General features: G+C 33.8%; 1 protein-coding gene across 1 annotated transcript; it reads right to left on the bottom strand.

Moving 5' to 3' along the window:
- Nucleotides 1-8661: 8661 nt before the first annotated feature.
- Nucleotides 8662-14011, bottom strand: LOC141675178 (uncharacterized). Its single transcript, XM_074481890.1, has 5 exons — nt 13804-14011; nt 13648-13697; nt 13440-13545; nt 13285-13343; nt 8662-8885 (listed from the first exon to the last, which is right to left on the bottom strand). Exons 1-5 carry the CDS (start codon nt 13906-13908, stop codon nt 8834-8836), a joined length of 372 nt encoding a protein of 123 aa, XP_074337991.1. The 5' UTR covers nt 13909-14011; the 3' UTR covers nt 8662-8833.
- Between the last annotated feature and the right edge of the window lie 250 nt (nt 14012-14261).

Consider the following 14261-nt stretch of genomic DNA (forward strand, 5'->3'; position numbering starts at 1 on the left):
GCTGATGCCAAAAAGGGGGAGAAAGTAATTAAGTAGAAATGCAAGACTGACAAGACACTGACAGGGAAAATTGATGAAAAAGATGATCAAGGAAACCCTAGAATGGGTAGAGGTCATAGTCAAGGTAGAAGATTCACATCAAGAAAAGCTGAAATCACAAGTCACAGGACAAGTTCTGATACTGGGAAATTGTGATCAAAGAAAGGACATATACTGAAGCAACATTGGCTAGATCACAACCGCAGATAGATCCAAGATCCAAGGGTAAAGAAAAGGTTGGTGAACCTATCAAGGTTTATGTGCCTCCTGAGGATGAAGAAATTACTGATGAAAAGGATAATCTTGCTCTGACTTCAAGAAAAGTTCTTAAAACAACCTCTGACATGGCTCAAGTTGTTCAGAGTCAAGAAATTGTAAGTTCTGATATTCAGAAGAAGCAAGTAACCTCTGACATAGCTCAAGTTAACTTGATATCAGAAGATAGACCAAAGACACTCTTACCAGGATTCACTAAAGCAAAACAGACTCAATCTTTGAAAACTACTGCAAGTGGTTTTAAAGCAAGAGTAGTTACTGGAAAGGAAGCAAGAGATAAAACTGGATTGGGAAGTGCTGATGAAAGAAGAATACATAACATTACCAATGATCCAACTTCCTTGAGTGAACCAGGTATTGGAGCAACTCCTGAGAGATTGAATCAACTGGAATCTGTACAGATGGTTTACCATACCTACTTGAAAGAATACATCTTGTTGTATTTCATGACAGATGGTAGGGTTTATCATATAAGACAAAATGCCATTCCATTGAAGTATTTTGAAGAATTGGAGCATGTACTATTCTTACTTCAAGTGGATGACAGAATAACAGGAACTGCTGCAAACTATTTAAAAAAACAGATTCAGAGACAGAAAAGGCTTTATTCTGTTAAGTCTGACAGCACATATGTTCCAAAGTAAGGCTTTATTCTGTTAAGTCTGACAGCACATATGTTCCAAAGTACAGATATCACAATGGTGATATTGTTGAAATGAAGTATAACACTACTAAGATTATAACTACCTTTCTGGGGTACAGGGTTGTTGAATTCAATCTTGAGTCTGATAAAGCTTATTTGATCAGACTGGATCAGGATATAAGAAAAGCAAAGATCAATGATCTCAGAGCTGCAATCTTTCAAATTGGTGAAGATACTGCAGAGCTTAAAGATGCCAAAAGGAGAATGATTGATGAACTCAGATATGCTGAGAGATGTTTGTTGAAGAATTATCTCAGAACAATTCCTGACATCAGAGAGATCAGATGATGAAGCCAAGTCGAAGATCTACAACTGCTTAAATTCTAATATTTGTACAGACTGAAGTTGTTATCAGAAGTTGAATATTGGTAAAGCTTTAAGGACTGTAAGTTGTAGTTATCTAGTCTAATTCTCATGCATTTGTACTTAATGTTTTTGACATCATCAAATATCTGTTAAACTTGTATATTATGCTAATTTACAAGTTGGGGGAGATTGTTAGATATATTTGATAATGTCATGGCTAATATAATTTATGTTTAGATTTCAGATCTTACTTAACAGGAAAAATCAGTACTTAACCGTTGATCAGTACTTATACTGGAAGTCAGGACTTAAGGATATCAGTACTTATATTATCAGGAGATAATCATCAGAAGTTAGATATCAGAACTTAAGTGCTGAAGGACGATCAGATAAGGACAGTAGATGATTAAAGGAAAGAAGATCAAGATAAACATAAGAAGAGATATGCATGAAGAAGGAGTTCCATGAAGAATGGAATATTTGGAAGAAAAGATATCTGATTGATATATTTTAGGAAGCAGAATTATATTCCATATCAATTAGCGATTATCTTGTAACTGTGTAGTATATAAACACAGACATAGGGTTTACACTATAAGTGTTATCATATTCGAGAAGATTATTCATTGTAACCCTAGCAGCTCTCGTGATATTTGTTCATCACTGAGAGGTAACAGTTCCATACTATAACAGAGTTTATTGTTTCAATAAAGTTTGTTTTCTGTTACTTAAGATATTAAAGTTCGATTTGATTGAATTATACACTGTATTCACCCCCTCTACAGTGTGTGTGACCTAACAATTTCTATTCACTCGACGGATACTGCTCATCCGTCGAGTAGTGATTGTATCCCGACGGATAAGCTTAACAGCAGTTATCCGTCAGATAGTCAAACTGCTAACCCGACGGATATCCCTTATCTATCGAGTGTCTCTACACAACTTCAAATTTCATCCATTATCTCCAGTGCAGAAGACTTAGTGGTAGTACAATCACTTCTAGGATTGAGGAAAGGGAGTGAACTGAGTGAGAGTCTGGGTTGCTCCCAGGAAAAAGGAGAGGAAATGAGTGAAAATATGCAATCCAGTTCTTCAGGATTGGAAAAAGAGAGTGTGAGGAGTCCCACCTTAGATGGTGAAGGTGAGGGTGTGAGGGTGGTGAGCCAAGGTGAGACCTTGATGCAAGAAAAGAGAGAAAATGAGAGAAAAGCAGGTACTGAAAATATAAGGGTGGATGTTATTGTAAGTGAGTTAATGAATGTCCAGGATGCAGACAGGGAGGGACTATCTCAGCAAACTCAAGTTGTTATAGATTCCACCTCCTTAGACACTGAGACATTTACTCACCCTGTTCTAGCCTACCAACTTCTAGCTGGACAGGGCAATGATAATACAGAAAGGATGCTAAACTTGGTGCACACCACACAGTCCATGCAAAGAGCTAAGGATGCCATCACAGCTTTGCCTTCTACAGCTGGTGATGTTGATTATGAGACTGGTGGTTCAGAAGAATTCTTTGGAGATGAAGGTGGAGATAGTGAAGAAGAGTCATTGAACATAGGGGGAGAAGTAGGCTGTAGTTCAAGATCAGGAATGCCATCTTGGGCATTTTAAAAGCAATGTGATGAACACTACTTCAAGACAACCCTGATTCAACTCATAAATCAGATAAATTCTTCTCTTCAAACCACCACAAATGCCAACACCAAAAATCTCCTTCAAGCACATCTTGCTTCTCTGCAACTACAACAAATCCAAGGTTTTCAACATGCTCAAGATGTCAACACTATCAAAGGTGATATTGATGAGATGAAAAAGGTCATTTCTGACAAGATGGACTCTAAACTTCCGAAATCTACAATGCTTGACATTAAGAGATAACTCAGGAAAAATTCTGATCTTACCACAAAGATAGATGCCTTGGATACAAGAATGACAGCAATGGAAGCATCTCTTCCAATAATTCATCTACACCAAGCTCAACAAATAGACTTGCTTCAGAAACTGGTGTCTGCACAAACCTCATCCTCTACTCAGCTTGATGATAACAAAAAGGGGGAGAAAGAGAGTTCTAGGAGTGAGGGGAGCAAAAAGTGCTCAACATTCAAGTTAGCAAAGTAATTGTGCCTACATTTACTATCTCAAAGCCACCAGCTAAGGACAGTATTGATCTGATAAAGGAAGCAGCAGCTACTTTGAAAGCAGCTGAAAAGGATTAGTTGAATCCAATCAATTGGGAGAAAATTGATGAGGATATTCAAAAGAAGTTTGGGCTAGCAAAGAAGCCAGAAAAGTCAGCCATTCATCACTCTCAAGTCAGGAAAATCTCTGTGAATGAAATGAGCATGAACTATCTGGAAATAGGACAGCCATCCTGCATCAAATCTCCAAAAGCTGAAGTACTTTTGAAGCCAAGGGTGAACTATCCAAAATCATCACTAAAGAACCCTTTGGATACAGTGTATGAGACACCAGAGCCTGATGAGAAGAAACTGTTGTCAAGATCCATTGCCTTCTACAAGGATCCAACTGATTCAGCTTTGAAAGGGAGAATTGCTAAAGTTTTCAGGAATGGTAAAGAAATTTGTGTGGTGGCTGGACATCCTCAATTTGCTGAAGCAAAGAGAGAAGAAAATGCAAGATTGAAGCAAGAAAAGAAGCTAGCTGCTCTAGATGCTAAAAAGGTTAAACAAAAGAAAGAGCAAGCTGCTATCTTGGCCAAGCTACAAGCTGTGAAACCAACACAACAAATTCCTGCTCAGCCATCTGAAATCACTGAATCTCAAGATCCAAAGAAGCAAGTTCAACCATAACAGAAGAAATCTCACAGATACAAGTAATTGGCCAAAAGAACCAAAAGGAAATTGAACTTTGTTGGTAAGGAATTGGAGGATCAGTTCCCAAGGAATCCATTCCAACTACAACTCAAGCATCAAAACCCTCAGTGGTATTTGAAGACATTTAAGGTGGTGGATCCTTACAGGAACATTCATGGTGAACCTATTGTGCCTAAGGATGAACCAATAGACTGAGAAAGTCTACCAATTCCTGACTTCAATTTGCCAATCCTTAACAAGCCAAAGAGAACAAAGTCAAGAGCAGTCAAGAAAGTGAAGCTGTCACCTCTCAAATCCAATTCTCTAACCAAAGCTCAATCCAAAGTCAACAAGGGAGATTACATGTACTTATGTGACATCAAGGAATTCTCTGATCTAAACCTCTATCTAGATGAACTGGAAGAAGTTAGAGGGATTGATGCCTACAGGAACCTACCTGAAAGGTTAGTTTTCAAGTACAAAGAAGGAAAGGAGATTCAATGGCCACTTCACAGGATCCTTCAAGAAAGCCAATATGTACTGATAAAGGTTTATTCATCATTCAAGAAGAACTTTGGATTCAATATAACTGCAAGAAGACTTGTTCTAAAGAAGATTGAAAAACTGAGGAGTATTAGAGCTATAGATGCACTCCCAAAGACTCTAACTATTCCTTACACAGGGAGTAGAGTGCATCTAAGGCCCTACTGGCTGATGGAGTTCATGGATGACAAAGGAGTTAGAAGATTTTTCAGATTAGAAGACCAATTGAGCATCTCTAGCAATGAGACTCTTTTGGAAATGCAAGAAAAGCTAAATCTCTCAGAATTTGATGAACTGGAATTCCACATGCAGCTTCAAAATCAGATAGAAGAAAACAACAGAAAGCTTGGAAAGAGATCCAGATCTTTGAGGAATTAGATTAATCTGCTCAGGCTAGAGGAGCACCTTGAAAATGACTGTGAGCTAATCTTTGTGCATTTTGTTATTTGAAGCACTTTACAGTTTTATCTACTTACTTTTAAAGTTGTATTTTTAAGGTGTTTTGTTATCATCAAGTTTCTCTTAATTTATGGCTATAATTTCAGTAGACATAAATTGGGGGAGATTGTTGTGGATATGTTGTGAACTTGATGATTTCATTAACAAAACACCTTAGTAGATTTTACTTAGTGAAAAATGTAGCACTCGACGGATAAGGAATATAGTCCCGACGGATGACTCAATATAGTCACGACGGATGATGATTTATTATCCATCGAGTGAGTAGCTTGTGTAATAATGAGTCTGTAGCACATTTCTGCATACACCTTGTTTAGATTCTGTAGTAGCACTCAAGTCATATTGACTTTAATTAGATATGTAGAATAGATTGATTAATTGTACATAGATAATGTCTTGTAATTCTGCATAAATGAAATGAAGTCAAGTGCCAGATAGCTACCCGACGGATAAACAACAATGCCACTCGACGGATGATCAACAAGGCAACCTGACGGATGATCATGTACCCGACGGATAATCAATTCAAATATCTGTTGACAGTGACAACACAGTCACATGCGTCGAGTGTATGCAAAAGGAATGTGGAAGCCTATTCAACTGGGTTTTAGATAACTAAAAAAGCATTGTCATTTCCATGCTATTATGAAGATATTCAAAGATGCTGGAATAGAGTAATGAAGCAGCATAGTATTAGACTTGATAGGTTTTGTTTTATTATCTTGTCTTATTACTTTGTAATCTTGGTAATATATAAACCAAGAAGTAGCAAATAGAATAACAAGAACAAGACTAAGAATATTGTCTCAGAGAAACAATTGTAAGCTGCATCCTTAGCATTTCTCTGTAAATTTAGTTGTTCATATTTGTAAGCAGCTGTGAGCTAATCTTGCTACACAGAGTTCTCTTGATATAATATATATCTCTGGTGGATACATTCAAATCCACCAGGATGTTTTTAAAAACTTTTATTTTTAATTACTTGTGTTTTGATTTTACTAACTTCTTATTCCGCACTTTGAAAAAGGTTCAAGAATTCCACTGAACCCCCCTTCTATAATTCTTGTTGCATTGTTTTGGACTAACAATGTGCCATCAGGATTTGATGCCCATCAGTATCTGCAGAAGCATCAGTATTTGAAGAGCTGTCTGTTTTTAAGATTGAGTCTGTTCCTTATTTTGAGGGATGGATATATGTTCGTTCTGAGTGATAGGACTTTGTATATTCAGTTAGAGATATGTATCATTTTCTGTTATTATTTTGATAATGCATATCCTAGACTGATTTGTAGCAACTATGTATTATATAAACACAGTTTAGGTCATCACATTATGATGAATTCGAGCATTGTACGACTTAGCAACTCTCAAGAACATCAGTATTTCTTGAGAGAGTTTGTAACAGTTTTTATTAGAAATATAAAGAACTGTTATATTTTTATACTTGTTCGAAACATTTATACAATTGTATCCAACCTCCCTTAAATAATTGTATCTTTATTGGGAAACAGGGAATTTTAACTTCATGATTATACATAATATCTCGTAATTTTTAGACTTATAATAATAATAGGATGATTAAAAAATGATTAAAATTTGATTAGAATTTTAAAAAAATTGGGTTAAAACAATGGGCCTAAAATTTGGATCCAACTTTGATATGGATAACTTGTAGGTTAAGAAATAGGGTTTCGTATGATTATAAATACACCATATTCGTCTTCCTCGTTTTAATTATTAAAAGTCGTAGGCATTTAACACAAAAATCAGCAGTCTTGTAAAATTCATATAAAATTCATCGTAAGTCAGAATTCGTTGATTCTGGACTTTTCGGAAAGGCGTTTTCGTTCTCTAAAACTTGTGTGCTCCGTGTTTTCAAGAAAATATCGTTTAGATGGTCAAAAAGGGAAAATTCAGATCTGGGCATAATTGGAATCGTGAAGATTTTCAAGATTTTAGATGATTAGTGTTTGATGGGTTGATAAAGATTTAATTTGTGTTCTGATGTGAATTATCTATTTGCGTCTATTTGCGTGATTGAGGTGAGTAAATTTTCGTTGCTCTATATTATTTGTTTGCCTGCGTGTTCTTTAAGTGAATATTCTCCATATATTGTGTAACGTTCCATATTATGTGTGATTACATATTTTCCAATACTTGTTTAGTTGTTATAAGTGTGAAATCGACATGTGATTGATAAGAAAAGCATACAAAGAAATCTCCAGTCTTAGTCATATATAAGAATTATAACCCGATCAGTGGGTAGTGTGATATATAGAACTTAGAACTAGTTTGCGAACATCCCGGAACACATCGATACCTTGTCAAGTTTCGGTTTCACTTGACAAGGGACGTAAACTAACCCCCCATCGAATAAGAATAAGAACCCGATCACTTGGGAAATGTGGCATAATGTATTAGATGTCGGTCACTGATAAAGTGTGGCATAAGGTGTGATTTAGGGCTGTGTGACTAAAGATAAGAATTTGTTATTAAAATTTATTGATTGATTAAGAATTGTGATGATGTGGATTATATAATATATTGTGTGATTCGTTATGATCCTTGTCATAGAAAATATATTGTGTGATCTTTGTTATCGAATATTTATGCAATCCTACGTGATAAATGTTACGTGTTATGTGTCCAAATTGTGTTTTCAAAAAAGATATAAAAATATTATTTTGAGCCGTCAAACGGTAGTTGCTTATTGGGTTTCGCAGCTCATTTTTTTAATATTTCAGGTTTCGCCTAAAATTCAAGTTAGATAACATTGGAGTTCGAGAACCTTAGATTTGGAGTATATAAACTTTTGGACTTCCATTAGGTACGTTTTTGTAATAATCATATTTGTAATAGACTTTTAGATTAATAAAGTGTATTTTCTATTAGTTTTAATTTAGATTTAACAGTCCGGAAGTGCGGGCTGTTAAATTATAGTTGCCGATGCATTTTAATTCATACAATTCATTCAATTGACTCACTAGCAGATTACTTCAAATGTCTCTAATTAAATTTCCAATTTGGTTTTCGACGAGTCAAATTGATTAATTTTGACTAATATTAAAATTTATGTATTTATTATTTTGAAAAAATTAAAAATTATATTTCAAATAAATTTGTAGTGGACATTTATTTAGGGATGGAGGGAGTACTATAAATCGATTATGATAATATTAAATTCAGAGGAATACTACATATCTTGAAAAGTATTCGAAAAATTTTCCCAAACAATAAATGTCAGTTCTTTTATTGGCTTTAGTGGATGTTAATTCACCTGACAGCATTGATTTCACAACATTTTCTTCTTGTATGTACAAGTGTTAATAAAACTTTTATGTTTTAAGAATCCCCTTATATTACCAACCTGAATCCCTCTACCTATAAAATTATAAGCAACAGAAGCCTTGCAAATATTTTGATTTTTGTGGCATTGCAGCTGTGAAAGAGTTTTATCAGTTAGTTGCATTATGTTATATGCCTACTCGGCTACTCCAGTAATTTCATCAACTCATCAAATTTGGTCCAAACCACATTAATTACCGACAATAATGGCCAAAAGGTGCCCTTATCAATTAAAGTTTACAATGCAATTTTTTTTCGTGCAGACAGTGTCCAAGGCACATATGATACATTACTTTGCTGATGCATCTGAAGCGTCAATGGTAGACAATGTTGTCCATTTTCATGTTTACATGTCAAAGGAACCTCTAATACCATCTATGCTCTCCCCCAGAGATAACCTGCAGGTAAATGTATATATAAACACTTTTATTAATACAGATAATTTCATATGCAGAGTATCTTCAACGACAGAGTTATTAGTAATCCAACTAAAGGGACCTGGTCGAATATCATATTTGTAGGTCTTCAAACTTTAAAATATTACTGTTTAAAGACCATAATTTGTTTACTACAACCACAGACGCTAATCTTGTACAGATAGTGTTTATCAAGGAGTTGGGCCACAGTTGAACATAAATCCAAGTAATAAGGGGGATTTATCAAGGAGTTGGGCCACAGTTGAACGTAAATCCAAGTAATAAGGGGGAGGTTTCAAGACTGCATAACAATTTATTAATTTAACATATACCTTCAGGGAGTCCACAATATTATTTATTTTGTGATATTCACCATAATGTCATAAACAATACGAAATCTCAAAATTCAGTACCAATCAAGAGACATCCTAAATTCACAATAATGCAGTAAAAATAAAATTCTCTCTCCTTGTTAGTTCAAAAAAACAGAGCAGTAATTAGGTTTAAACTCGAATACATTAACGAGCCTGATTAATTTATAGATTTTTACATCACATTCTACCTCATTTATCCATGTTTTGTCATGCTTTCCTACACATTAATATAGTTATTTAACTTGGATGGATGCTAAATGGTGATTTCCTATGTTAACAGGGAATTCTAAAGGAGTAAGGTGCAAAGGAGAATAATATATCAATCCATGGAAAGCAGCCAAATCAAATACAAAATCGGGGGCCTGAGCACCGAGTTCAGGGGTCCTGAAGGAAGTATTCAAGCCTGAACTGGACTATAAGAGAAGAAAACTTGGAGAGAGAGATTTGAGCAAAGGATTTAGAAGGGATTCACCCCAAGCTTCAAGAGAGTTCAAATCATGTTCTTAACTGTTGTAAACATAATTTTTGTTATTTATTTATGTTTGTTATCTTCATGAGCAGCTAATCCCTTAATCTAAGGATTAGGTACTAGGTACTATTTGTTGGCTTAATATGTTTGTTAAAATATTATCTTGTAAATCCCACTCTCTGTGCTAACTGCTGCTAATATGTATACTAAATTATAATATGAAACATGGGCATAATTGTTATTAATTTGGTTCAACATGTTTCAACCATAAAAATAAAAATAATAATAACCGTTTAGATTTTTATTAAATAGATAAGAACCGTTAGATCTTATGCGAAGGAATATTCTTTATTTACATACTCTACTAAAGGCCCGGTGTATATATCCCGTCAATAACAGATTAAATTAATATTTTCCATTATTAGTTCTAGATAATACATTTCATTTTTTAAAAAACTACTATTATCATTAATAATTATTAGTAATAATATAATCTCATAAATATACAATTTTGACCAATATAAATTATTCTTTTACCAGTTTTATTTTGGAAGCAGTAAAACATGAATTAAATTTATATTAGATTATGATTAAGATAACTATTAAAAAATAACAATAATATAAATATGCAATTATAATATATTAAAAAAAACTTGTGCCGTAGCTTAGCAGACTTAAAGGAGTCGCACACCTTTAATTGACTCAAGGAATAATGATTACCTATGATAAATTGGGAGATGAGTTATAATTCTTATTCTTGTACATGAGATACAATTTGATTAATTGTTTGGAAGAAAAATATGGGAGTTATAGAACTATAAATTCTTGGTTCGAGATAATTTAAAATAATATTTTTGATTGATTATGTAGCGGCGCTTAAAGGATAAGAGCATTATACACACTACAAGGATTGTTTTAAGGAAATCAAGAGACTTAGTTATCTCCAAAAACTAGACATGAATGATAACCAACCGATTGAAGAACCTAAATACTTGGATTGCTTCTCCCCATCATCAATTCATAGTATTTCTTTGCTTATTAGTTTAGTTTGGTTGATTATTAAGATGTCAAATATTTCTATACACAAACATATTAAGAAAAAACATTCTTCATTAAGTATTATATTTAGTCTTCCATGTGGATATGACACTCGTACTTATCATATCATAGCATTGCACGTTCAAAGAACCAAAAAGGAGCAAAAAAAAAGTTCAGTTTGTGAGCAGCTTATATGTAGATTTGTAAAAGCTCCTTTCCAAGTCCAACAACGAAAAACTTATATAACCTACATTATATAAGTTTAAACTATATTTAAATACTTGAAATAAATATTCTATTTTTATAATTATATTATAAAATTATTTATTAAATAAAAAAAAAGTTGAAAATTATACATTAATTCCCATTTTTTGTCCCTGTTTTGTAACTTTTTCAGATACGTAGTTTAGCCAGTTGTAAATTATATAGTGTTATGTTCGGCAGTCGCTTGAGTTCGAAAATTTTCAAACAACAAGCTTATGCTAAGATTCTAAAAGTCCCCATTGGAACTGAAAAAAGATAAGAAAATAATGGGACAAACCATGACAACATCGCAGTCTGTTCGGCTCAGCCAACTGAAAGCACATTCAAATACCTTTTTAAACAGTTATGCAATTTTAGTTCAATGGATAAGAAACTTACATGTACAAAGAAGGAACTGACAAAAAAAAATTAAGTCAATGGAATGCTACAGGATTGGAAAGAGCATTTAGAAATGGACAATGGAGACAACCATGCGAAAACGGGTTGGCAATAAAATATCATGGAATTAAGGACAAATAACAGAGAGATTATTAGGACCTTTCACCTTTAGTTGTGCTGCTTAGGAAGACAATTCTACTTTCTTGGCAGCGATGTGTAAATACAGCAAAACTTAGTCAAAAGATAGCTAACGTGGTCATATCAAGATAAAAAGTATGACCCCTACAGTCTATAGAAAAACATAAGAAAACACCGAGGGCCAAATTTCTTTCATGGGATTATAATCCCTGGAGTACTATCTTATATTCTTATTTACTAGGTTTTTATTAAATTTCAAACTTAATTTATTCCATGGCAACTCTACCTTAATTAGTGAGAGGGTGGGATTATATAATTACCCAAAATGACTACAAAGTGATCAGAAGTTGTTAATAAACAAATTCAAGGGATTATTAGATATAGTATAGAAATTAGAAATTAAAGTCCTTGCAAACGAACCTAACCTGAGAGTCCAAAATCTAATTCCGATAAACTTGTGTTAAAATAAATTAGTTTGCCAAAAGATAAATTAACATTTTTATTTAATTTATTTCTATGACTTAAACTTATTAATTCAAGAATGCGTCAATGACAATAAAAAGAAACAGAGAGAGAAGCCTAGCTGATCTAGGCATTAGCTACAACTACTAGTCGGACTCTTGTTACCAGTACTATAACCCTTTCCTAACCGTTAATAAACTCAAGACAGTAAAATGATGTATCAGCTGGTTTCCCAGAAAGTCTTAATCAATAACACTCTTACATTTAACATCTTCCAAGATCAACTTCCCAATTGAACAAGTCAACTTATTCTGGTTAGGGTTTTCTAGTGTTCCTTTGAGCAGGGGTATGCACCACAGTACTTATTTGCTTTTCTTCTGTTAAATTTTGACTTGAAAAAATAAATAAATGATTTCTGTACAAATTACAAGGTCACCACCTCAGATCCTATCAACTAACTTATATGTTAGGACCAGTGTTGTTAAAGGCGCAATTTAATTTTGGGTCCTGCGCCTTAAACAACACTGGTTAGGACAAAAGATGTTGTAGTGTGTAACTGAATAGAGTGATTTATAAAGATATAAATATCATATACTTACCTAAACAGTAGATTAAATCCCAAAGTAGTTGGGTAGTTAGGTGGCTACCCTGATGGAGTTGGTACTTGATACTACTAACAATCACATTGGCTTGTGAACTTTTGTTCAAACAGCATGATTGCATGAATATAAAGAATATGATACTTGTCCAGGTAGTTAAAGAAGCAGACTGGAACGTGTGTCTTAACACCAAAACTTAGGTAGTTTCAAAGACCACAGTTAAGTAATTAATTCTTGCTCATTCCGCTATTGAATGATTAAATAAATATTTTGTACAAGGTGTTGAAATAAGGTGGATATTATGAGGATACAGCTTATAAAAAGTTTGTAACCATTCATTATGTTTATAAAGGTACACCGACAGAAGGCTAAACCTGCAAAATTGCTTATTTGATACATAAAAAACTTATTCACAAGGGTTTATTTCAGTATTTTACCTATGCATTCGGTCATACTTCTTCTACAATCCCTTATATAGTTTCATGGCATATGTTACAGTCAATGCCCATCATAGCAGAAAAAAAAAACAAGCATAAGACCGTGATGACATGTTAACTAAATTAGTTAAAAGTTGACTGCAACCAAATTGCGAAAAAAATATTAAGGGGAAGAAACATGAGTTGCAGAATTAACATTGGTAAAGCAGATAGACAAGTAACCTGTGCATACAGTACTTGTACTCCTGGCTCCTGCTGTAATCTTTCTCCCCTTCTTCTAACTAATACAACATAAAACCAGAATTACAATATGAGACCAACAATAAAATCTGGAAAATTGAGATGAAACGCAGACATATAGTTAATTAAATCCTGACCGGATCCCCTTGATAGACGAGTTCATAACAAGGCGGTGACACACATTGCAACATACAATTCTCCTTGGCAATCATGGAAGATATGCATTGTTGACCCCATAGACCACTGTGCAACACAATCCGATTAATAATATTATTAAAACGACAAAACAGGAATACGAATAATAAACTAAAACTTAGCAGAAGGAGAGGTGAGAATTAGGCATACTTGTCAATATCTTCAAAACAACGACTTTTCTTCTCTCGAATTTCAGTTTCCTGGGATGCATGATAAAACGATAGTAATGAGTAGAATTAATACAATAAACACAATATATATATATATATATAAAGGGTTGAAGCAAAAGAGAGGAAAGAAACATACAGAAATAGGGCGACGAGACTTGGCAAGAACAAGAGTGGAACAAACAAAGATTAGGCATATGAGAAATACAAATGATTTGTGATTAATGAATCCAAATATCCCCATCCTAATCCCTAGGTATTATTAATTTTGGATTTTGCAGATACCTAGGGCTGTATATATTTATTTATTTATATATGCAAACACCAGTTATACTTATTTATAGTGAGAAGTTTAACCAAAGGGGTCAATGAATAGGACTCGGAATATAAGGATATCGAGGAAACAACAATTAACTTTGTAAAACACATTTTGGGCTTAATTTATCTTAAAATTTAGTGTCAAATATACCACTCATGTTCTTCAAATATCTTATTAAACACACCAATTTTTTAATACTGACCAATCAAATCAACCAAACATATTCACGCTACATATCGCATAAATTAGTGTTTTATCCTCCTTCAAAATAATATAGG

Source organism: Apium graveolens, chromosome 7 (genome assembly GCF_009905375.1).
Source record: "Apium graveolens cultivar Ventura chromosome 7, ASM990537v1, whole genome shotgun sequence".
Classification (NCBI taxonomy): Eukaryota; Viridiplantae; Streptophyta; class Magnoliopsida; order Apiales; family Apiaceae; genus Apium; species Apium graveolens.

Coding starts and splice junctions, on each gene's coding strand:
- LOC141675178 (XM_074481890.1), bottom strand. CDS start 13,908: ATGGGGATATTTGGATTCATTAATCACAAATCATTTGTATTTCTCATA. Junction 13,698..13,803: donor AGTCTCGTCGCCCTATTTCT/GTATGTTTCTTT, acceptor CATGCATCCCAG/GAAACTGAAATTCGAGAGAA. Junction 8,886..13,284: donor TACAAGTACTGTATGCACAG/GTTACTTGTCTA, acceptor ATTTACCTGCAG/GTTATCTCTGGGGGAGAGCA.